Raw genomic sequence first — 23512 nt, 5'->3', positions numbered from 1 at the left:
GAATCTGAAAAATGGGGATGATTTTTTTTTTGCATCTTGTAAATAAAATAAAAAACAAACAAAAAAACTCAACCCAAACTTTTTACCATGATACAATCTGAATAATAACAATAAAATAATAGCAAATACTCAAGTATAAAAGTTTAAAAAAAAAAAAAAGACAGGTAGGTAACACAATGAATAAAACCTGGGCCAAGAATCAGGAAGACTTATCTTCTTTGATGACTGACACTTATTAGCTGTGTGATTTTGGACAAATCACTTAACTCTGCTTCAGTTACCTCATGTGGAAAATGAGCAAAAGCAGGAAATATCTAACCATTCCAATATCTTTGCCAAGACAATCTCAAATGGGGTCACAAAGAGTCAGACAGGACTGAATGAGTAGAATGGAAAAATCCCTGGATGGAACCGGAAGACCTATATTCAAATTCTGGCTCCATGAATTAATCTCTATAGACCTCAGTTTCCTCATTTATAATGTGAAGACCACTATGATTCTATGAAGGAGAATTGCCAAAGAGTGTTTTGTCAGTGTTAAGAGGCATTAAATAAATGAGAAGAAAACACAAATTATGATAAACAAGGAGAACACTGTGACAGATTCCTATGGCTCACTCTCTATTTTTTGAAACTAATGTATGCATGAAAAGAAAAGTAGAACATAAACAAGTGTTAAGGGCAAATTTTCTTAGTGTCACCTTGAGGCATCTGGCACACAGGGAGAGAGATTGGCAGTTGCACATTTAATTGCAAATGTAAAAAATTCCTCGATCTCAGCTTCAGCTATCACTTAAAGACATGATTTAAAAGAGATTGTTGAGAGGCTGCCTAGTACCTGTCACAAATGTAGAAACATTAACTCTGTTGCTGGGATGACAGTAAATATCCGTGCTTTCATCCAAGCAGGAGTTCTGCCCTTTGCTTCAAGAAATGGCGAAAAGAAAGCCTTTGATATAGTCTGAGAGTAAAGTGTTTGAAGTTCTAAATAGTCCTCCTATGCTGAAACACAAACAGTGTCTCAGATCTTCTAACAGTTACAGTTAGGTGGAAGGGAAACATGAGGATGCAATATGCACCAAAGGAGTTAAGCAGGGAAAGATAAAGAGTAGACTATGCCTAATATTCTCTATTTCCTCCCATATCCAAAGAAAGAGGTGTAAAGGGGCCAACAAGTCTTTGTATTACAACTATCAATTATATGGAAGGGTACCAGGATATTCTTTCATAGGCACACCTGGGTTAAATATGTTTGCCATACCACCTGGATTTAAAAATTACAGGAGGGAAAAAGCCAGTCATCATTAATTTTACAGACCCTTAAGTATATTTTCAGAGTTAACTCAACAATCAGAAAAAAATAGATAAAAACTAGATTAGGATTAAAAAAAATTCACCCAATCTTTAAGACTGTGAAATGATATAATACAGATTATTATAAATTCCTCCAGGTCAGGAAATTGCCTTTCCTGCAGAACTCAATGCACTTCATTGCATAGTAAATGCTTCATGAATATTTGAGTGAATGAACATTATTATTCAAACTAAACAATACCCCACCTGTCCAAAGATAGCCTTTAAAAAAATTAGGACCATATACCACAATAATCTCCAAATAGATACCAGACCTAAGTGTAAAAGGTCACTTCAAAAACTTGTGCATAGAAGATTTTCGAACCTATTGTGAAAAGGGAGGATTCTTAACCAAAGGTGAAAGAGGATTGTTAAATATAAAATAGATCATTTAAATCATAACAAAAAGATTCTGCATGAAAAGAAAAATCTTGAATAAGAAGAAAAACCAATGAGTGGAAGAAAATATTTACATCAAATATTTCTGGTAAAAGTGTGATACCTCAATATGTAGGGAATTAACAAATAAGAGTAAAAACATGAACCATTTATCCCATAAATGGGCAGCATTGTGCATTGTAGGGAATCTAAGACTTAGAAATTGGAGAAACAGTGTAAAGCCTACCTTAGACCCTTAATGGTTCTGTGACCCTGGTCAAATTACTTACCTTGCTGTGCCTCAATTTCTCCATCCGTTAAATGAGGAGGTTGAACTCAATGACCGCTAAGGTGCTTTTTCAAATGTTAATATGATCCTAAATTAAATGAATATTGTTGAGGAACAGTATTTAAGAGAAATCTAAAAGATCAATACATGAACTTTCTTACATATCTAAATCACTTATAATAAGAGAAATAATTTGGAGGTTTTTATGTCATAACACCAAATTGGCAGAAATGACATAAGATGGAAATAGAGAATTGATCCAACCATTTTTAAAATTAATTTAGAATCATGTAAGAAATCTCAACAGTGGCCAGTAGATTGAAAAGGAACAGTTTGTGTCCCAGTCCTAAAGAAAGGCAATGCCAAAGAATATTGAAATTGCCAAACAATTGACCTCATTTCATACACCATCAAGATTATGCTTAAGATTCTCCTAGATGGGCTTCAGCATTATATGAACTGAGAATCAGCAGAAAAGTAGACTGATTTTCCAAGAGGCAGAGGAACTAGAGACCAAATTGCCAACATTTCCTAGATAATGGGAGAAAACAAAGGAATTCCGGGGAAAAAAAAGATCAATTTCTGAATAAAGTCTTTGACTGTGTGGATCACAACAAAATGTGGCAAGTCCTCAAAGTTATGGGAATACCAGATCATCTTACTTGTCTCCTAAAAAACCTATATTATATGCCCACCAAGAAGCAATAATTAGAATCAAACATTGAACAAATGATTAATTTAATATTGGAAAAGGAATATGATAAGGCTTTATATTGTCTTATATAAGTTATGCAGAGTACATATGTGAAACACCAAACTGCATGAATCAAAAGCTAGAATTAAGGTTGTCAACAGAAATATCAATAATCTCAAATATGCAGATGGCACCACTCTGAGGGCAGAAAGAGAAGAGGAATTAAGAAATCTCTTGATAAAGATGAAAAAACAGAGTGTAAAAACTGGTTCAAAGTTTAACATAAATAAAAAAAAAAAAAAAAACTAAGATCTTGGCACAAGGTCTCATCACTTCCTGGCAAATAGAGGAAGAATACATGGAAGCAGGATCAAATTTTATATTCTTGGTTTCAAAGATCACTGCAGACTATGACTGCAGCCATGAAATTTAAAGATGCTTGCTTCTTGGAAGGAAACGATGGCAAATCTGGACCGCATATTGAAAAGCAAAGATATCACTTTGCCATCAAAGCTATGATTTTTCCTGTGGCAATGTATGACTGTGAAAATTGAACTATAAAAAAATCTGAGGGCTGAAAAATTGACATTTTCAAATTATGTCCTGGAGAAGATTTTTGGAGCCCCTTAGACAGCGAAGAGATAAAAACCAGTAAATATTTAAAGAAATTAGTTCAGACTATTCTTTAGAAAGTTAAATACTGAAGGTGAAACTTAAATACTTTGCTCACATAATGAGAAGACAATACTTGTCAGACAAGACCCTGATGTTGGGAAAGATTGGAGATAAAAGGAAAAGGAGATATTGAAGGAAAAGATAATGTCATTGAAACAATATAAACTTGGACAGACTTTGGAAAATAGTGGAGGATAGAAGGGCTTGACGCGGTCCACGGAGTCATGAAAACTCAGACATGATTGAACACAACAACAAAGAAAAGTTACTAAATTGTTCATATCCATTGACTCCATCCAAGAAAGTGAAAAATGGAAATAAATCTCTTGTATATAAATATAGATAATAGAAATATACTAAAATATTCATAATTACTTTTTTATAATGGCAAATAAAAATATTCCATTGATAGAGGAATAACTGAAAATACTATAGTTAATCTACGTAGTGCAATATGATGGCACTATAAGAAATAAAAAAATAGAAGGAATTCAAAGATATTCAGATTTGTGTGAACTAATGGCAGCCAAGGAAATAGAACCAGGACAACAATACCCATTAAATGATTTTGGGTTTTTTGTTTGTTTGGTTTTTTTACAGATAACTGTATTATACATTTTAAAAGAATAGCAAATTATACATAGTAGATTTGTAGTTTCAGATTCATATTTTCCCCCTATTCTACTAGGGGAATAGTTTTATACCTCTTGTTTTATTTCTTAAGTCCAGAATAAAATTTAAAAAATGAAATAAAAGTTATCCTACTATTTATTCATAGCTGGTATACAAAAGTTCCTCCTTTAGATAGCGACAGAACCTGTGATTTTATTGGTATAGGCTACAATGACTGAGTGAAAATAATACCAAAAGCAGCTGACCCAGATTAATTACCGTGACCAATCTAAACAAATAAAAAGGGGATAGGTATACTTCCCTGCTTTTCAGTAACAGAATGCTATATATATTATCAGATATGTTCCTTTTCTAAGTCAGTTTTCTTCATTATAAGGGAAGCAAAGGTGGGAGTTGGATGAATAGGGGAAGTTTGAGCATAGTGATTATGTATTGAGGAAATTGCTGATGCTAAAAAAAAAAAAATGGCATCAATAAAACTTTCCAAAATGAATTTTGTTTGCATTTGCAAAGAAGTCATTTACTTTTAAAAAGATCAATGAAAAAGATAAATTTTCGGACTTCCTTTCCTTTTTTCCCACTTAATAGTACTTTATCTTGTCTAATTACATATAAAGATATTTTTCAACATTCACTTTTATGAGATTTTGAATTTTGATTTTTTTGTCCCTTCCTTTCTTTTTCCCCTCCCCAATATAGCAAGTAGTTTGATATAGATTATATATGTACAATAATATTAAACATATTTCCACTTTAGTCATAGTGTAAAAGAAGAATCAGAACAAAGGGGGAAAACTACAAGAAAGAAAGAAAAAAATAGAGCAATAAAAGCCTGAAAATAATATGCTTCGATCTTCATTCAGACTCCACAGTTCTTTCCCTAGTTGTGCACAGCATTTTCCATCATGAAGACTTCCTTTTCTAGGTTTTTATTATAGTTGGCATTTCTAATCTAATTTAAATTTTATCTATGCTTTTTAAAGTTATTGATCATCTTTCCTACCAATGAGGAAAATTTAAAAATACAGAAAAATGAAAACTCCACTCCTATAATACTTTATGTTGCTAATTCGTTGCTAATTCTAATGTATGAAAATGAGATTAAAATGAATGTACATTTTGAATTAAATGATTAAATAATGACAATAACAACAAAAACAAGCATTGCTTCAGTAAGCCAAACTCATGATTCCATCCAGGTAATTATAACAACTTTATTAATCTCAAAGGTCATTAGAGATACAATATTTTCCTGCAAAACTTATTCCTCTCTCCTTCTGACTTCACCATTCCTGAGAGTGGTACCACAATTCATAAAGTCTCCAATAATTGAAATATTGGGGGTTATCTTTGATATATTTGATATATTCTTCATCTTTTCAGTTATCACTTCCTATTGATTTCATAACCACAGTATTTCTCAGGTCTGTCCTTTCTTTTCTATTCTGTCATCAATATTGTATATTGCCATTACACCTAACATGTAATCTTTCTTTTTTCCCTCTGATACATCCTTCTGAATTTTTCCAGACTGTTCTACTTTTGACATAAATCTGGTTGTGCCATTTTCCCCCTTCAAAGCCTTCATTACTTACCAAATAAAACTTCCTTGTTTATTATTTAAAGCTCTCCAGGATCTGACAACACTCTGTTCTATCTTATACTATTATCCTCTTGTTCTTCACTCCAACCATAGAACTTTCAATTTGCCACTTTTGTGCCTTTGTTCTAGATTCCTTATACTTGACATGGCCTATATGCCTCTTTTGACTTATTATTATTATTATTATTTTACTGAGGCAATGGGGGGTTAAGGGACTTGCCCAGGATCACACATCTAGGAAATGTTAAGTGTCTGAGACCAGATTTGAACTCAGGGTTTCCTGACTTCAGGGATGGTGCTCTATCCACTGCACCTATCCAGCTGCCCTGACTTATTATTTTCAAATATTTTTATTTTCAAAAAGTCAAACTGAAAGGCCACTTCTTCCATGAAATCATTCCTAGGTTCAGACTTTACTAAGCAGTTTGTATTCCTCTTAAACACTAGTGCATTATTTTGTATTATAGTTATTACTAAGTTCCATGAAGGTAGAGACCATATCATAAATTTTCTTTCTCTCCAGAGCCTAACATAGTTCTCTGCTTAGAATGATTTACTTATGTGCCTAATATCTATACCCTGATATACAAGGATAAAAAATGGCAATCCCTGCTTACTGGTGTGGATATTATATGAATAGCTAACATTTATATGATGCTTTGAACATTTGGAAACATTAACATTTAACATTTGCAAAATGCTTTCCATGTATTATCTCATTTGATTTGATAGATATGGATAAACATAATATAAGGGAGGGTCTGGAGATAAAAGATATAGACATAGTGCTTTGGGAAAATTGGAAGAGCTAGAATTGCACATATTTAACCTATATTAGATTGCTTGCTGTCTTGGGGGAAGTAAAGGAAGTAGGGAGAAAGATTTGGAACACAAAGTCTTACAAAAATAAGTGTAGGAAAATTGGAAGAAAGAAGGAATACTTCTAGTTGGTAGCAGAAACTATTTTGTGGAGATTATGGTACTTGAACTAAACCTTAAAGAAGGATAATGAAAGGCAGAGATGAGAGAATATATTCCTGGTGTGGAGGATGGTTTATACACATGCACAACTAGTAGGAACAACAAATAATTCAGTTTAAGTAGAACATAGAATGGAAGGAGAATAATGTGAAAAAATACCTAATAAAAGTAGACAAATAATAAAAATGTTGAATTAAATTTAAAAAATAGGAGCTAAAATATTCTTCCTTCCTTTAGCAATTCATTATGGATTCAGCTAAGCATATTTTAATCTATTCACATATTCAGTCTTTGCAGGTAATAAATCCCACATATACATTACTTGCTCTGTATAAGAGAAGTTTCTTTTGTCCTAAATATGCCTTTTAAAACTTCAAGATTACCTCCTCAATTTAATGCCCCGAAACTTGGCTAATGAGTCTTTGTTTACTATTTCCACTCATAGCTATGTGGGCTTAGATCCTATTCCATTGATAGATCTTGTATTCTAATTCTAATATTTTTGGTTGATCTCCATACAACTACTTCCCTGATTGTTTTAACTGTGCTGCTCTGACCCTTCTATAGGGGTCAGTAGACCCCTTTAGAAAGAGGAACAGTACTTAAAACATACAACCTTTTCATAAGTCTGTTAAAAACTATAACAGATTAATAATCCTACCACTGATCTGGCAGGAGAGAAATCTTAGCAGTGCATCTGCCAAGGAACTTTCAAGAATGACAGGACAGAGGAAGATTAGAGGAGGATACCATAAGACAGAAAAAGGAAAAATGGAATTTGATCCTGGAAGGTGCCCTATAGATACATCTAACATCTGCAACTGTCCTCCCTAAGACAGCAAGAAAAGGGTCATTCCCTCTTTGGTGTAGGAAGCAGCAGCTGTAGATGTTGACTTTCACATCTTTTTTTTCTTTTTCCCTGAGGCAATTGGGCTTCAATGACTTGCCCTGGGTCACACAGCTAGGAAGTGTTAAGTGTCTGAGATTAGATTTGAACTCAGGTCCTCCTGACTTCAGGGCTGGTGCTCTATCCACTGCGCCACTAACTGCTGGACTTCCACATCTTTCAAATAAGGTGTTGAATTAGATCCCAGTTTCTTAAACTGTAGTTCTTGACCTCATAAGGGGGTTGCATAACAATGTGGGGGGGGGGGTCATGAAATTATAATTTATTATCAGCAAATGTTTGATTTATTTGTATACCTATTTTATAGAGGTATATACCTCAGGGTCATGTAAAAATTTCCTGGGCAAAAAGGAGTTGCTAGTAGAATAAAGTTTAAGAAGCCCTGGATAAGGTGACCTCTCTCCTAAAAAAAATTTTTCTATGTCTTAAGAGCTCCATAGAACCAGTGCTAAAATGGAGAATCCTAGGTAAAGATAAAAATAGCAAGAAAAAGCCTAGAAGACCAAAATAGCTTTATAGTCTGGGTAAGGGGTCCTTTTCACTGAGTAAGACCTACTTTTCTGGTTCTCTGAGTCAGAAGCTAGGTAGGATAAGGAATCCTATAAAAGGTTCTAAGGAGGCCATAAGAGAAGTATTTTCTTGTTAAATCCAGGAATTACAGTGGGATGTGGGAGATAGGAAGGGTGGTGTTAAGGGGCAAACCAGGGACCTGAAGAATTTAACCCTTTAATCTCCTGAACATCTGCTCTGCCCCCCCCCCCCATTTCTGATCCCTATCTCACCTCACCTACTTATTCTCCAGGCATTTTCTCAGCATTACCCATATATCATGCATTTACCCTTTCTTCTACTAGCACCCCCACTCATCATTTGAATATTATTGATGTTCAATAATAACAACAAACATCTTCATGATCCTTTACAATTGATCTTCACAATTCTATGGGTTGTACTACATTGTTCTTAGTGATTCACTCCCTAATTAGATTCTTAAATCTTTGTTTTAATCTGAGGTTTCTCCTCTTGAATATAGATCCTAAAGACTCCATGTTGATATAATTTTAAAAGGGAAGGGGCATATAGCAATATAAATATATTTTTATCTTTTCAATAATCCAGCCTGTCTTCCAGGGTCTAGAAGAGAAAAACAGTCAACTGAAACAGTGATTCTGAATTTGTCAGAATTGGGTTTTTATTTTGTTTCCTATTTTTCCTGTAATGCTCTATAATACATTACTTTTTTTTTAGTAGGTACTAATTAAATGTTTATTGATTGATTCCAATTTTTTTTTCTTGTCTACAGCATTAGAATTAAGTCAGTCAGGTTCAAATATTCCAATACAGGAATAAACATCTTTCCTCGAAATAATAAGCAGCATCCATTTAAAACCCAGAGTAAAAACACCATCTGTAATGGGAACAAGCTAGATGATATTCCAGCAAGGTCACAAGTAAAGCAAGGATGGTCCACTATCATCACCACCACTCAGTATTATACTAGAAATGCCAGCTCTAGCAATGACAAGAACAGTTAATTGAATAAGTATAATCAAAGAAGAAACAAATCCATCACTTTTTTGAAGACGATATGATAATCTGCTCAGGAAATTCCAGTTAACTAAAAAGTATTTGAAACAGTAAATTTGCAATATAAAAAATGATATAAATTATCAGCATTTCTGTATGTTACAAATCAAACCAGCCAGATGAGATAGAGAAACTACATTTAAAATCAGACTTTAGAAAATACTTGGCACACACATAGACACACATAGAAAGTTATATGAATACAGTTTAAAATTAATACATTACCTTTTAAAGCATCTAAGAACTATGTAATTGCTAGCAAGCATAGAAATAGGGAGAGAGCCCCAAAAAACAGAAGCAAAAGCCAAATAGAGACTGCCAACTGAACTGATTGCTTGCTTACTGGCATAAGAGAAGTGGTTTCATTGCAGAAAAGAAGTAGAAGAGAAGTAGAAAAGAGAAGATAGTCTTCTTCTTCCTGAGATCAGGCTCCCGAAGCACCATGGCTAAAAAGTTATCTAAGAAGATAAAACTGGATAGGGGTAAATATAAAATCTTACACCTGGGTTAAAGATGATTATTTTTTCCAAAGGGAAAGATGCAAAACATGTACCTAATGGCTCTCTGTCTGAAAAAAAAAATGATAGGGGATTTTAGAGGCCTGAAAGTACAATGATTTATGATGTGTGGAAATATGTAAGGAGGAATTAATTGCATGTGTTTTCTAAGGAGGGGAAGGGAGAGAGAAAAAAAAAATTGGAACACAGTTTTACAGAGGTGAATGTTGAAAACTAATGCATCTATTTTGAAAATAAAAAGCTTAAAAAGTACAATGATTCAACAATATGATATAAGCCAAAAAACAAATGCTAAAAGTGTAGTCTAAGACTAGAGGGATAATAGTGCTATTGTATTCTGTCCTTAGCTAAGACAAGTGGAGTATTGTGCTTGGTTGTGGTTATCACATTTTAGAATGTGGAAAAGCTGACTACCATGGTGACTAATCATGTGAAAAGGTGACTAACATGGTGAAAGATCTCTAAGTCATGCTATATGGGACTGACAGAAGGAACTGGGGTATTTAGTATGGAGAAGACATGGGTTTGAGTGGGATATGCATAATAGTTTTCATGTTAAAGACCACCCTGAGAAGAGGAATTGTTCTGATATTGTTCCCAGAAGATAAAATGGAAATGATGGGTTGAAGCTGCGATGAGGTAAATTTAGGCTTGAAAGAACAAATTTCTTAACTACAGCTATTCCAAAAGGGAATGAACTATCTCAGGGCATTAGTGGGTTTTTTGTCAAGATATTTAAGAAAAAGCTGAACTTCTGTCAAATATGTTGTAGTTTCTCATCTTCTTGGGTGGGATCAAAGAGCCTCTGGATTCTCTCATATGCCTAATTCTGTGACTTTTTATATGTCTAGGTCATTTTTATATCTATTATTTGTTGGGATTTCACTGGGCATGCCCCTCCCTCAAATCAGAATCTAAGTTGAAAGGGACCCCAGAGATCCTGTAATCTAAACTGTACCTAAACTAAGAACCTCTTTACCTCGATTTCAAGTGGTCAATCAGAATTTACTTGAAAAACCTCCAACCAATGGGGAAGCTTGTATTTTCTGAGTTTGTTGTGAGTGAAGAATTTCTAAGCTTTAAAATATTATGCAAATACTTGCTGTCATGATCATCATGAAAGACAATAAGCAGCAAGTCTAGTGATCCAGACATTCAACATTCTAAATCTGCTCTGGGATGATGTAGTTGAACAAGTCAAAGTGCCTTGTCTGATCATGGAAAATGGAAATTTCTAAAAAAAATTTAGATTTAGTTGGGACTAATCAAATATATTAGGCATTTCTTTTATTTGTGAAAAACAAAAAAAAATAAACACTTTATCTGTGGGTCAGGTTGGGATAGAAGGGAAGATATGTGAAACCATCAAAGACTTTTTGAAAGTCAAATCATATTGCATATACTGGTTCCCTTCTATTCAAGTGAATATTTACTCTATCCTCAAACAGGCAGTCTCCAATTTATACTGTGGCTTGCATTCCAAAAGTTTATGAATATACTGTCTCAAATAAGAATGTGAAAAAGAAATAATTTTCTAAGTACTTAGGTTTTAAGTCAGACTACCAAAAAATCTATTTAATATCATTAAACCTTATTACTAGAAACCTTAACCACCATTTATAACAATATTTCTTTGGAAAGATATGTTCCAAGTTCCAAATAGAAGATCAAGGACATTTTTCCTAATTCTTCCCCACCCCCACTACAGAAGGAATTTACTATTCTACATGTGGTACACAATACTCTTTTCAAAAACACATTTTTGAGTATGAGGACACTCTAACTGTAGCAGGTGTTCTGGGTAGAGGTAGGGGATTTGGCTACTGGAGATGAGGTTTAGCAAGGAGATGGAGAGAGAGAGATTTTGATAGCTGAGGTCATGACTAATGGCTTACGGGAAAGAATTCTGTAATAATCATATTTGTTTAGAAGGAAGCATCTTGCATTTTCTCAAGGACAGAAGAATAGTCTTTGAATGGTGAGGAATAAAAGGCAGTTGTGATAAATTCTGGACCTGCAACTTCCTGACACCGAACATTAAATTATTTCGACCTCAGATTTCTTATCTGTCAACTAAGCAGGATAGACTATCAGGACTTCTTAAACTTTTTCTATTCATGACCCCTGTTTACCTAAGGAATTTTTATGTGATCCTGGATATATAGATATATAAAATAAATAAATCAAATATGGGCTGATGGTGATTCATAATTTTGTGAACCCCCACATTGAGTTATAAGACCCCATATGGGGTCATGAATCAGTTTAAGAAGCTGTGGACTAGATCATCTTTAAATCTACATCTCTGAATCTATGAATAGAAATCAGTATTTGTAAATTGAATTGTCCATTATAAGAATTATATTTCTTATCATGTTCAATTCTTTACTGATCTACCAACTTGCCCATTATAGAAGTGTGGCTCACTAATCTCTGAAAGCCTTCTTATGAATGATGATCACATCAGCAGTCTGCCAGTTTACTGCTATGATAAGCATTTGTAATGAATTTCATTTTCCTGAATAATACTACAATTTTACTTGAATACTTTTAAAATTCTCAGATGAATGTTGTCTGGTTCCAATGAATAACTTTCTATTAACCTTTGTACCAAGACTAGAAATTAAGGAAATTCTTCCCATTCCAAATTTGCATGAAAAATGGGAAAATGACAAGACTCCTAAACTAGATAAATTACCTCACCCCCAACCACGCATAACATTTCTAATCATTATAAAAGATTGTCAGATGACAAGAAAAGATAATGATGAATGTTGGAGGGGATATGAGAAAATTGGGCCACTAATACATTGTTGGTGGAGCTGTGAACTGATTAACAATTTTCTTTTTTAAAGCTTTTTATTTTCAAAACATGCATAATTTTCAAGAATCACCTTTGCAAACACGTGTTCCAATTTTTTTCTCCCTCCTTTCCCACACACCTTCCCTAGATGGCAAGTAATCCAATATGTTAAATATGTGTAATTCTTTTATACACATTTCCACAACTTTCATGATGCACAAGAAAAATCAAATCAAAAAGAAAAAAATAAGAAAACAAAATGCAAAGAACAAAAAAGTGAAAATACTATGTTGTGATCCACACTCAGTTCCCACTGTCCATTCTCTGAGTGCAAATGGCTCTCTTCATCACAAAACCATTGAAACTGTCTTGAATCACCTCACTGTTGAAAAGAGCTACATCCATCAGAGCTGATCATTGTATAATCTTGCTGTTACTATATACAATGTTCTCTGGTTCTACTCATTTCACATAGCATCAGTTCAAGCGAGTCCAGGACTTTCTGAAATCATTCTATTTGATGCAACCATTCTAGAGAGCAATATGAAACTATGCTCAAAGGGCTCTACTGGGTCTATATCCCGAAAAGATTATAAAAAAGGGAAAAGACACATGTTTATAACAGCCATTTTTGTAGTGGCATGGAACTGGAAACTGAGTGGATGCCCGTCAGCTGGAGAATGACTGGATAAATTATGGTATTTGAATGTAATGGAATATTATTGTTCTAAAAGAAAAGATCAACAGTATGATTTTAGAAAGACCTGGAAAGACATGAACAGATACTGAGTGAAGTAAATAGAATCAAGAGAACACTGCATACAGCAACAAAAAAATTATGTAATGAGCAATTCCAATGGACATAGTTCTTTTCAAAAGTGAGGCAATTGATGTTTCAGTGGTCTTGTGATGGAGAGTGACATCTGCAGAGGAGGTGCAGATGAGTGCCACCCCGAGAGAGGACTATGGGGACTGAGTGTGGATAACAGCATAGTATTTTCACTTTTTTGTTGTTTGCTTGCATTTTTTTTCCTCATTTTTTTCCTTTTTGATTTTTTTCTTTGCAGCACAATTGTGGAAATATATATAGAATAATTGCACATGCTTAACATATATTGGAATACTTGCCATCTAGGGGAAGAGGTGGGAGGAAGGAAAAGAGAAAAATATTTGGAACACAAAGTTTTGCAAGGATGAATGTTGAAAACTATCTATGCATATGTTTTGAAAATAAAAAGCTTTAAAAAAGAGAGAGAGAAATTGCCAAAACAATTTTCCTTGTTCATGCTGAAATAAAATCCAGGGGTTTCTATTGATGAACTAAATTAATTGGAAATTATCTTTGTATTTCACAAGATGCATGCTAGCTCAAGGGAGGAAAAAATGATTTTCAGTCTTAAAAAATAAATCTTTGTTGAAAGGGATGGCTTTTTGGATAGGAAAGAGTGAGGGATATATTTGGAAAAGAAGAAAATATAAAAACAAATTATATGGATAATATTAAAAAAATTAGTGAGTTCTAATAATTTATATTAAAATAATACCTTGACTATAACTCTACAGTAACTTACCAATGACAAATAACATTTAGCATTCAAAAGATTTTGTTTTTATTTTACACCTTAAAAATTATGTTAATAGTAATCAAAAGCCATTCATGTTTATCTGCTGACTGACAGAAAATGTTCCTTGAGGTTTTTTGAAAACATTAAAAAAGATTTTAACATAACTCTTATCCTTGATTTGTCCATTTGTTATACATTATTCTTGCTACATTTTCAGCCTATTTTAAGTATTTATCAAAGATGACTTGAAAATGTGGCTACTTATGGCTTTTGATTACTATTAACATATAATTTTTAAGGTGTAAAATAAAAAAATCTTTTGAATGCTAAATGTTATTTGTCATTGATAAGTTACCGTAGAGTTATAGTCAAGGTATCAAAAGCCATAAGTAGCCACATTTTCAATGGACAAATCAAGGATAAGAGTTATGTTAAAATCTTTTTTTTAATGTTTTCAAAAAACCTCAAGGAACATTTTCTGTCAGTCAGCAGATAAACATGAATAAATTACCTACTATGTGCCAGGAACTGAATTAGGTACTGGCAGCATATTAAGAGGATATGCATGAAGGATTTATAGGATATGGACAAAAGTCACAAAAATGAGGTGATAGGCTTAAAATGTTGTTTTAAAAGCTCTCCTGTGCTAGAATAAAAAGAATGGCCTGAGATTTGACACTTACCACTTTTTTTAAACTATGGGAGTCATCTAATTTATAAGAAATCAAGCCATTCTCCAATTGATAAATGGTCAAAGGATATGAACAGATAATTCTCAGATGAAGAAATTGGAACTGTTTCTAGCCATATGAAAAGATGCTCCAAGTCATTATTAATCAGAGAAATGCAAATTAAGACAACTCTGAGATACCACTACACACCTGTCAGACTGGCTAGAATGACAGGGAAAGATAATGTGGAATGTTGGAGGGGATGTGGGAAAACGGGGACACTGATACACTGTTGGTGGAATTGTGAATACATCCAGCCATTCTGGAGAGCAATTTGGAACTATGCTCAAAAAGTTAACAAACTGTGCATACCCTTTGATCCAGTAGTGTTTCTACTGGGCTTATACCCCAAAGAGATCATAAAGCAGGGAAAGGGACCTGTATGTGCACGAATGTTTGTGGCAGCCCTCTTTGTAGAGGTCAGAAACTGGAAATTGAAGGGATGCCCATCAATTGAAGAATGGCTGAATAAATTGTGGTATATGAATATTATTGTTCTATAAGAAATAACCAGCAGAATGATTTCAGAAAGGCCTGGAGAGACTTACATAAACTGATGCTGAGTGAAATGAGCAGGATCAGAATATCATTATATACTTCAACAACAATACTATATAATGATCAATTCTGATGGATGTGGCCCTCTTCAACAATGTGATGAACCAAATCAATTCCAATAGAGCAGTAATGAAATGAACCAGCTACACCCAGTGAAAAAACTCTGGGAGATGAGTATGAACCACTACATAGAATTCCCAATCCCTCTATTTTTGCCCACCTGCATTTTTGATTTCCTTCACAGGTTAATTGTACACTATTTCAAAGCTTGATTCTTTTTGTACAGCAAAATATCTGTATGGATATGTATACATATATTGTATTTAATATATACTTTAACATATTTAACATGTATTGGTCAACCTGCCATCTGGGGGAAGGGGTGGGGGGGAAGGAGGGGGAAAATTGGAACAAAAGGTTTTGCAATTGTCAATGCTGAAAAATTACCCATGCATATAGCTTGTAAATAAAAAGTTATAATAAAAAAAATGAGGTGATGAGTTGCTATCCAGTGTGAGAAAGAGTACACCAATGAGATCACATATCCACTAACATTTTGAAATATTTTAAAATGTTACTTAAGTAATTAAACAGTAATTTTGTTAAAAAAAAAAAAAAAGCCATTTTTGGAAAATAAGTGCTTTAGGTAAAGTGAGCAACTAATTTTTTTCAAACAAATAAATGTACACATATCTAGGGATATACTATTCCTCAGAAAGCTTTGGGCAACAATAGTCATCAGCATTTTTATAGTTCTCTCTCCACTTTAAACCAATAAAGAAATTAAGCAAGAGCGAAATTAAGTTTCAGAATCTGAATTTTTGATTCTATTAATCTATATCTTTTTTTAAATTTTTGCTATACCTATCTTCCCCTATGTGGATGAGATGTAAGATACTACCCATCCCCACCAACCCACAAAAAAAATTCTGAATAAAAAAAAAAAAAATTAAACTACAAAAGCTTAGCAAATTTTTAACTTTATTTTTTTGCCCCTTTTCTCTATCATTTTAAATGTTTAATCCAGATAAGAAAAATCACAAAATAAAAGAAACTGTATTGAAGATTTCTTTATTATGTTTTTCACTAGACAAAAAGAAATAAAGCTTTTCTGATAAGAAAAAGAGAGGTCATAAAAAGGACTTTTTTGTAATTGAACCAGTAGCAAATAAAATTTAGTGTTCAAAAGACTTGAATTTTGCATTTGAATTTAAATTTCACAAACATACAAGATTAATGAATTACAGTAGAAAAAGAAGAGGCCAATATTAGAAAGCACCGTTTCCATATAAAGTCACTTATGAAAAGTTTTTTTAAAATGTTGCTTAAGGAAAACATACAATAAGGTTATTTAAGAAAGCTCATTAAAGGAAGACATAAGTGCTTCAAGAAGAACGGGTACTGGACTTGCAAACAGTAGTGTTAAAAATCTGCCAAGACTGAAATGCTAAAAATATTCCTCTACCAACTTATTCATTTATTATCATGTTTAAGAAACACTTGCCAGACAAGTGTACCAAAGGCAAAAATCAATTACTTGTATATTTAAATAAAAATATAAATCCTAGACCTATAAAATTTTCTGGTTTGCACACCACATATAAAGGTCAATACCTGACCTTCATTGATCAATTTCTAAGTCATTAAAAAAATACAGTATCAAATCTATACTAACTCCCCAGAAACTTGGGGAAATATAATATCTTTAAGTCGTGTGTGTGTGTATATATCTGTATGTATCTTTGTTTAAAGACATGACACACAAACACCACCTTATTCTGCAAATTAACTTTCAGCATACTGTAAACATCTTTTCCCTAAACCTGGATATCTCAAAAAAAAAAAAAAAAATATAGTCTTTGGTATTTCTAGTTATTATTGTGCTTTAGAACAGAACCTTAAGGGATTTCTGTAGCAGTGATGCCACTTGCACATTTAAAGATATAAATAAGGAAAAATGCACTTGGAATAAGTTACAATTAGCTGCTTTTGCATAATTTTCCAAAACTACAGTGTATGCCTAGTCACAGTTTTATAAGAAAGTATATCTCTTTTTTAAAATTTCCTAATTCTAAGTAACACTTAAGCCTGACTGACAAAATCCCATTGCTGGAATACATCTGATGGATTGCATGGCACCAAGCTTGGATGTTCTCCATTTCCTGTAAGACACAGGTTTAATGATGGATTGTATAGTAGTTGATCCTGGAGTGAAGATAAAAAAAAAAGGAGAGAGAGAGAGAGAGAGAGAGAGAGAGAGAGAGAGAGACACTCAGTTTCATACTGATCAATAGCAAACAAATTTCAAATTCTTGTTATAGCAGAACATTGAACCTCACATCACTTCTAGGTATGTTAAATAATTTTCTCTTTATGATGACAAAAAACTTTTACAAATAGTTTCATAGCTTCTCAGATACTTTACAGTTATACCACTTTGATCACAACAGTATTTGAAAACTTACACGAAGGTACTAGTTTAAGGACTTTTTAAAAATCCTAGCTACTCAAGAACCAAATAATCAAGGAAATGTACCTGAAGCAGAAAAATAACATCAATTATATAATTCTTAAGGCTTAACTTTAAAAAAGTCATCTTACACTATCCTTGAAATAATGAATTTGTTTTATGTAAGATTATATATGATCTAGATTTTAAAGGTAGATTTTAACTTTTATAGACAACCTTTAAAAGGCGCATTTAGCTATAAAGGAGAAATGGCATTTATCACCAGGTTCCTGAGTATAGTAGGAATGGCACTTGTTTTATGTCAGGTGGGCTTATTTCTCTTTTTAGATACAAGAAGAGTCACTCTCAGGACCATTACTGGTCTAGCTTTCTTGTATTTTGAGGTCTAACAGATCCAATGTAGGACCCTAAAAAGTCCAGGGATTTGGCATATGAACACTTAGCATAATTTGTCCTTAAAAATGAATGCCTTTCTGACCAAAGCAGCTGGCTGCCGTTGTGAATGAAGAAGTGCAAAAGGACAGCATTTTATTAGTACCCTAACTTTAAGAACTGAATCTTTCTAATCATTCTAAGTTGCAAAATTTTATTTCATTTTATGATCCACAAAAGTGTCTCACTGAATTCTAACCTAGAATCTTAATTTAAAAGGTCTGAGTTGAGCCTTGCCCCGCAAAATTGAAAAAGTGTCAAGTAATTTGAATAATGAAGGCAAGAATAAAAAGTTTTTTTTCTCCAAGAGAGAAACAAAAAGGATACATAATATATCACAAGTATTAAAATATTGTTTTAAGGGGTAATAAGGTTAAAGAGATTAATAATACAAAGAATTAACTAGAATAAGCCATGAAATTGTGAAATCTCATGAATAAACAACTTGTGGAGATATTTATAGGAAGTATGGAGAAATAGATGGGATAGAAAAATTTTGTAAGCTCGTCAACACAATGTGTATAAAATATTTTGAGTAGAGTTATACAATAGCATAGTTAACATGGCAGAAAATTTCTGATGGGTGCTAAAAATGAACTGATATTTTACATATTCCCTTATTAGGTGTGCAAATATTTGCATCCTAACAAAAATAATTCAAGAAAGATGTAAATTAACAAATACCTTTTGAATTTCCCATTTCTGTACATCAATGGTAAGTGTTTTCTGACCTTTGTAGCTACATGTATTCAACTGAACCGGGCCTTGAACAGCATGAAGACATAACTCCTGCTGGATGCTATGCCTAATTTCATGTTGCGCAGAATATTCAAAATACTATGGAGAAAAGAATCCTATTAGATATCAAGCAGACACAAAGAATGATGGTTCAATTGTAAAATAAAGTACTTAATATAAAAATACATTGATATAAGTCTATTTCAAATCATTAGCTTATCTTATGAGCAAATAAAATGGCAGGTGATGTGGGTCCTAGTTTAGTTACCTCACTAACTAGCTAAATTAAATTTCTTTATTTATAAAACAAGGGAGTTATATGACTTCTGATATCCCTTCCATTTCTAAGATTTTATGTTCTTATTACTTTTTCCTCAACTACACAAATACTTCAGTAAAATATGTAATTGAAAACATACACAATTTGCAAGAATATTTACATGATATCTGAAGTAATTGTATAAGAAAAGAGGATATGATCTATCTCATCTATGACTCCCCCAATAAGGGATTCAATATCTATTCATATTTTTTTCAATACTAAGATATGGGAAGACTATCAAAACCCTGAAAACATAAGGATCCTCAGTGTAACACTAATACCTACAAAACTACTGGATACTTTGTAAGTAGTACACAAGTTGTATGTTAAAAACATGCTGACTACACTTTTTGTGGTAGCAAAGAACTTGCAAAACTTGATACCTACCATTTAGGAAATGGTTTTAAAATGATATGAGACTATACTGGAATAGTACTATATTGTAACAATGATGAATCTAAAGAAATATGGAAAGTAAATAGTCAAAAAAGCTATATATATATATATATATATATATACATATATATATATATATATACACATACACATTGTCTACAAAAATGTAAATAGAATCATGAAACTTCAAAAATATATATATTGTAAAATGACAAAGAACAAGCTTGGCTTCCCAATAACAAAAAGGAATAAACATTTTTCTACTACTCCTTTGCAGAATTTGGGGAGCTATAGGGGTGAGAAAAGATATTCTATGGCCATAGAAAATTCCACCTTTTAGATGCAGGTTTCTGATGTAATAATCAGTTTTGCTAATTTTTTTCTTCCTCTTTATCATTCTTAGATTTATATCATTATATGATATAAAAGATACATTTTTGGAGGGGGAGAGAAAGAGAGGAGAATTCAGGTGCTATAGAAACAAAAAAATCAATAACTCTATATTTTTAAAATTCTGTTTTATCAAGTACTTCTGATCTTTCACCTCAGCTTCCATTTATTTGGTGAAGAACTTTTATATATCTATCATACTAACTTTTTTTTTTTTTTAATAGCCTTTTATTTACAGGATATATACATGGGTAACTTTACAGCATTAACAATTGCCAAACCTCTTGTTCTAATTTTTCACCTCTTACCCCACCCCCACCCCCTCCCCTAGATGGCAGGATGACCAGTAGATGTTAAATATATTAAAATATAAATTAGATACACAATAAGTATACCTGACCAAAACGTTATTTTGCTCATACTAACTTTTTATCAGCAAAGTTTTTTTTTTTTCTACTAAGGCAAAACTAGAATATAAAATCTTCAGCTGGAAGGGGCATTAGTGACCACTGAATCCAATCCCCTGCTTTTTAAAAATAAGTAATAGCTTTTTATTTTGAAACTATATGCAAAGATAGTTTTTAACATTCACTGTTGTAAAACCTTGTGTTCCAAATTTTCCTCTCTCCTTTCTCTCTACCCTCTTCCCTAAACAGCAAGTAATCCAATATATTCAAACACTTTATTTCAAAGATAAAAAAGATAAAGATTAGGTGGCTTGGCCAGGTTCACAAAGTTAGTAAGCCTCCGAGTTAACATTTAATCCTTTCTTGACTGAATCTCAGTCCACAATCTAGTATATCATACTGCTTCTGAAAGGCTTAAAATACTTTGTTTTGGTTTTGAAAGAGCTATTTTTTGGGGGGAGAGGCATATATAATGAGAGGTAGCATTATATAGGTAGATGAAGAATCAAACCTAAAGTCAGAAAGATGTGGTCTCAAGTCTTGACTCTTACAAATATTAGCTGTGACCATGGACAAGCGATTTCAATGACTTAAGCAACTCCCTAAAGGGTTTTTTAACCAAGGGTTTATGAGAACTTTTTTAATACTTTAGGAACTGTACTTCACTATAATTGACTTCCTTTGTAAGCCTATGTTTTATTTTTTGCATTTAAAAGCACTAAAGAGGAGTCTATAGGTTTCACAAGATTGACAGAGAGGTCCATGATATAAAAAAAGTTAAGAAAACCTGTTCTACACTAGGAAATGAATGTAAACTACTTGCATTTCTGTTTTTCTTTCCGGGTTATTTATACCTTCTAAATCCAATTCTCCCTGAGCAACAAGAGAACTGTTGAGTTCTGCACACATATAGTATATCTAAGATCTACTGTAACCTATTTAACATGTATAGGACTGCTTGCCATCTGGGGAGGGGGTGGAGGGAGGAAGGGGAAAAATCGGAACAGAAGTGAGTGCAAGGGATAATGTTGTAAAAAATTACCCTGGCATGGGTTTCTGTCAATAAAAAGTTATTGTAAAAAAATAAATTAAAAAATAAAGAAAAAGAAAACCTGTTCTAATATCATAACTTACAGTTGAATTTTTGAGTTGCATTGATAGAGGGGTGTTTTACCCCAAATTCACTACACAAATAAAAGTCACAGGTCTGGACCATCATTACTGCTTTAAAGGAAAGAAGATATAAGAGTCTATCCTTCATGTCTTATGGATATAAATAAAATGCCTCTCGTTTGAGAGTTCAGAGGAAAAAAAAATTTCTTCTGGATGAGAAACAAAAGGAAGAAGGTGAAGGGAAGGTGTGTTGCATTTTAAATAGTTTAGGAGAGAAGGTAAGATGAGGCAATGAGTATCCTAAGTAGAAAGTACTGCAAGAGTCAAAAGTGTATGCATGCTATTTTATTTTAAAGAAATTAATCATTTTTAGAGAATTTCTGATACATGACCAATAAGATGGAAAACTAGACATTTTTTCTAAACCTCAATCTTTCAAAATTCTAGAAAACGGAAACTGTGCACCAAAGACAAAGCAGCATCAGATATTTCCATGGTTTGGGGCATCAACAGCCCAAAAGGAGGTTTTAAAAAAAAAAAAACAATGAATAACTTGTATTCCTTCTGTAACCTTCTATGGGGGGAAGGCTGCCTTAAGCCAGCCAGATCCATGTGCTTACAACAAAACACAACCTTATACTTCAATCTCTTCCCACTTTCCCTCTTTATAATGCTAGGAAACTCCAAACTCCAAATTCTAGGTATTTTCTGAGACCTGAAGACTTCCCTGGCAGTATTCCATATAACAAAGATCTCCTACAGGAGAATGGAAGAACAGAAAGAAAGGGACAGAACACATTTGGACTTGAAATAGAGCCTAAAATTACTTTCCAAATTTCCCCTATTTCCCACAACCTCTAGCCCTAAAGAGACAAACTCCAAAAGACAGAAAATGTCAAAAGCTGCAGTATTATCAGTATAGCCAGGCTCTGTATTGTCAAGTCAGAGAACTGAAGAAGTGAAAAGGACATCATGTTGGGGGCTGTTGACACTCTCCTAATCTTGAAAGAAAAGGGTCTAAAATCAAGCTGGGTCAATTCTCCCCATCCCCCAAAAAATCACTTGAGCACAGAAATATAGGCTGGTGAACCAAAAATTGCACAGTGTAATAGGAAATGGGAGACATGTTTGAGACCCAGTCACCAAGGAAATTACTATTAAGAGAGGGGAATCAAGACAAAAAATAGGAGGAAAACCCTGAAATTCTCAAAGATTTCCTAAGTAAGAAAATTCAAAGACTTGAGAATTAGGAAATAAGCCAAAAGGAAAACCTTTAACAACAGAAAGATATATGACCTCCAAATCTAGTAAATGAGTTCAGGAATCAATAAATACTGCAAAACAAAACAAAAAAAAATTATTTAACACTTGATGAGATAAAGGATCTTGTAGATTTTGAGAACATGGATTTAAAAGAGAAATAAGACTTTTGAGAGCAGAATTTATGATCTGCACAGCAAAAATTGTGGGCAGAATAGAAAACTTGAATCTGGGATATTAAGTCTCAAAAAAGATGATGACTGATCAGGAAAGCAAGTGCACAGAAGTAAAAAATAATGAGCAAAAACATTAAAAGAAAACATGCTCTCTCTTCAAGCAATTCATATAGATATTATAGACAGTATGTAAATACAGGTTGCCCAAAAGAATGCAAGTCAAAAAATCTGAATACCTTAATGCAAAAAATAATAAGAAAACTGTCCAGAATTCTGAAAATAGAAGTCAAAATGCCAATTAAAAGAGTCCATAGATACTTTCCAGAGATAAAAACAAAAAACAAAAAAAACACACACGAGGCTTCAAATTCAAGACATAACATTTCCATTATGAAATAACAAATTCTACAAGCAATCAAGGAATAGATTTTGAAATACAAAAGAAAGGAAATCTGAATAACAAAATTATTCTACACCCATCCACAGGAATTAATAGAACAGTATTTTGAAGAATAAAGGAACTTAGGATGCAC

The 23512-nt window shown here is 33.0% G+C and overlaps 1 protein-coding gene across 2 annotated transcripts in view; it reads right to left on the bottom strand.

Annotated features, from left to right (window-relative positions):
- Positions 1-16330: 16330 nt before the first annotated feature.
- GALNT3 (polypeptide N-acetylgalactosaminyltransferase 3) overlaps positions 16331-23512 on the bottom strand; it is a 52790-nt gene continuing 45608 nt past the window's right edge. For both annotated transcript variants that reach the window (XM_012544772.3, XM_003763913.4), the window contains 2 exons: positions 18862-19014; positions 16331-17480 (listed from right to left, as the gene is read on the bottom strand). In XM_012544772.3, the coding sequence (XP_012400226.1) occupies positions 17358-17480; positions 18862-19014 (276 nt within the window). In that variant the 3' untranslated portion in view covers positions 16331-17357. The remainder of the gene's footprint in view (positions 17481-18861; positions 19015-23512) is intronic.

This window comes from Sarcophilus harrisii, chromosome 3 (assembly GCF_902635505.1).
Source record: "Sarcophilus harrisii chromosome 3, mSarHar1.11, whole genome shotgun sequence".
NCBI lineage: Eukaryota > Metazoa > Chordata > Mammalia > Dasyuromorphia > Dasyuridae > Sarcophilus > Sarcophilus harrisii.
This window is presented reverse-complemented; position numbering and strand designations above follow the sequence as displayed.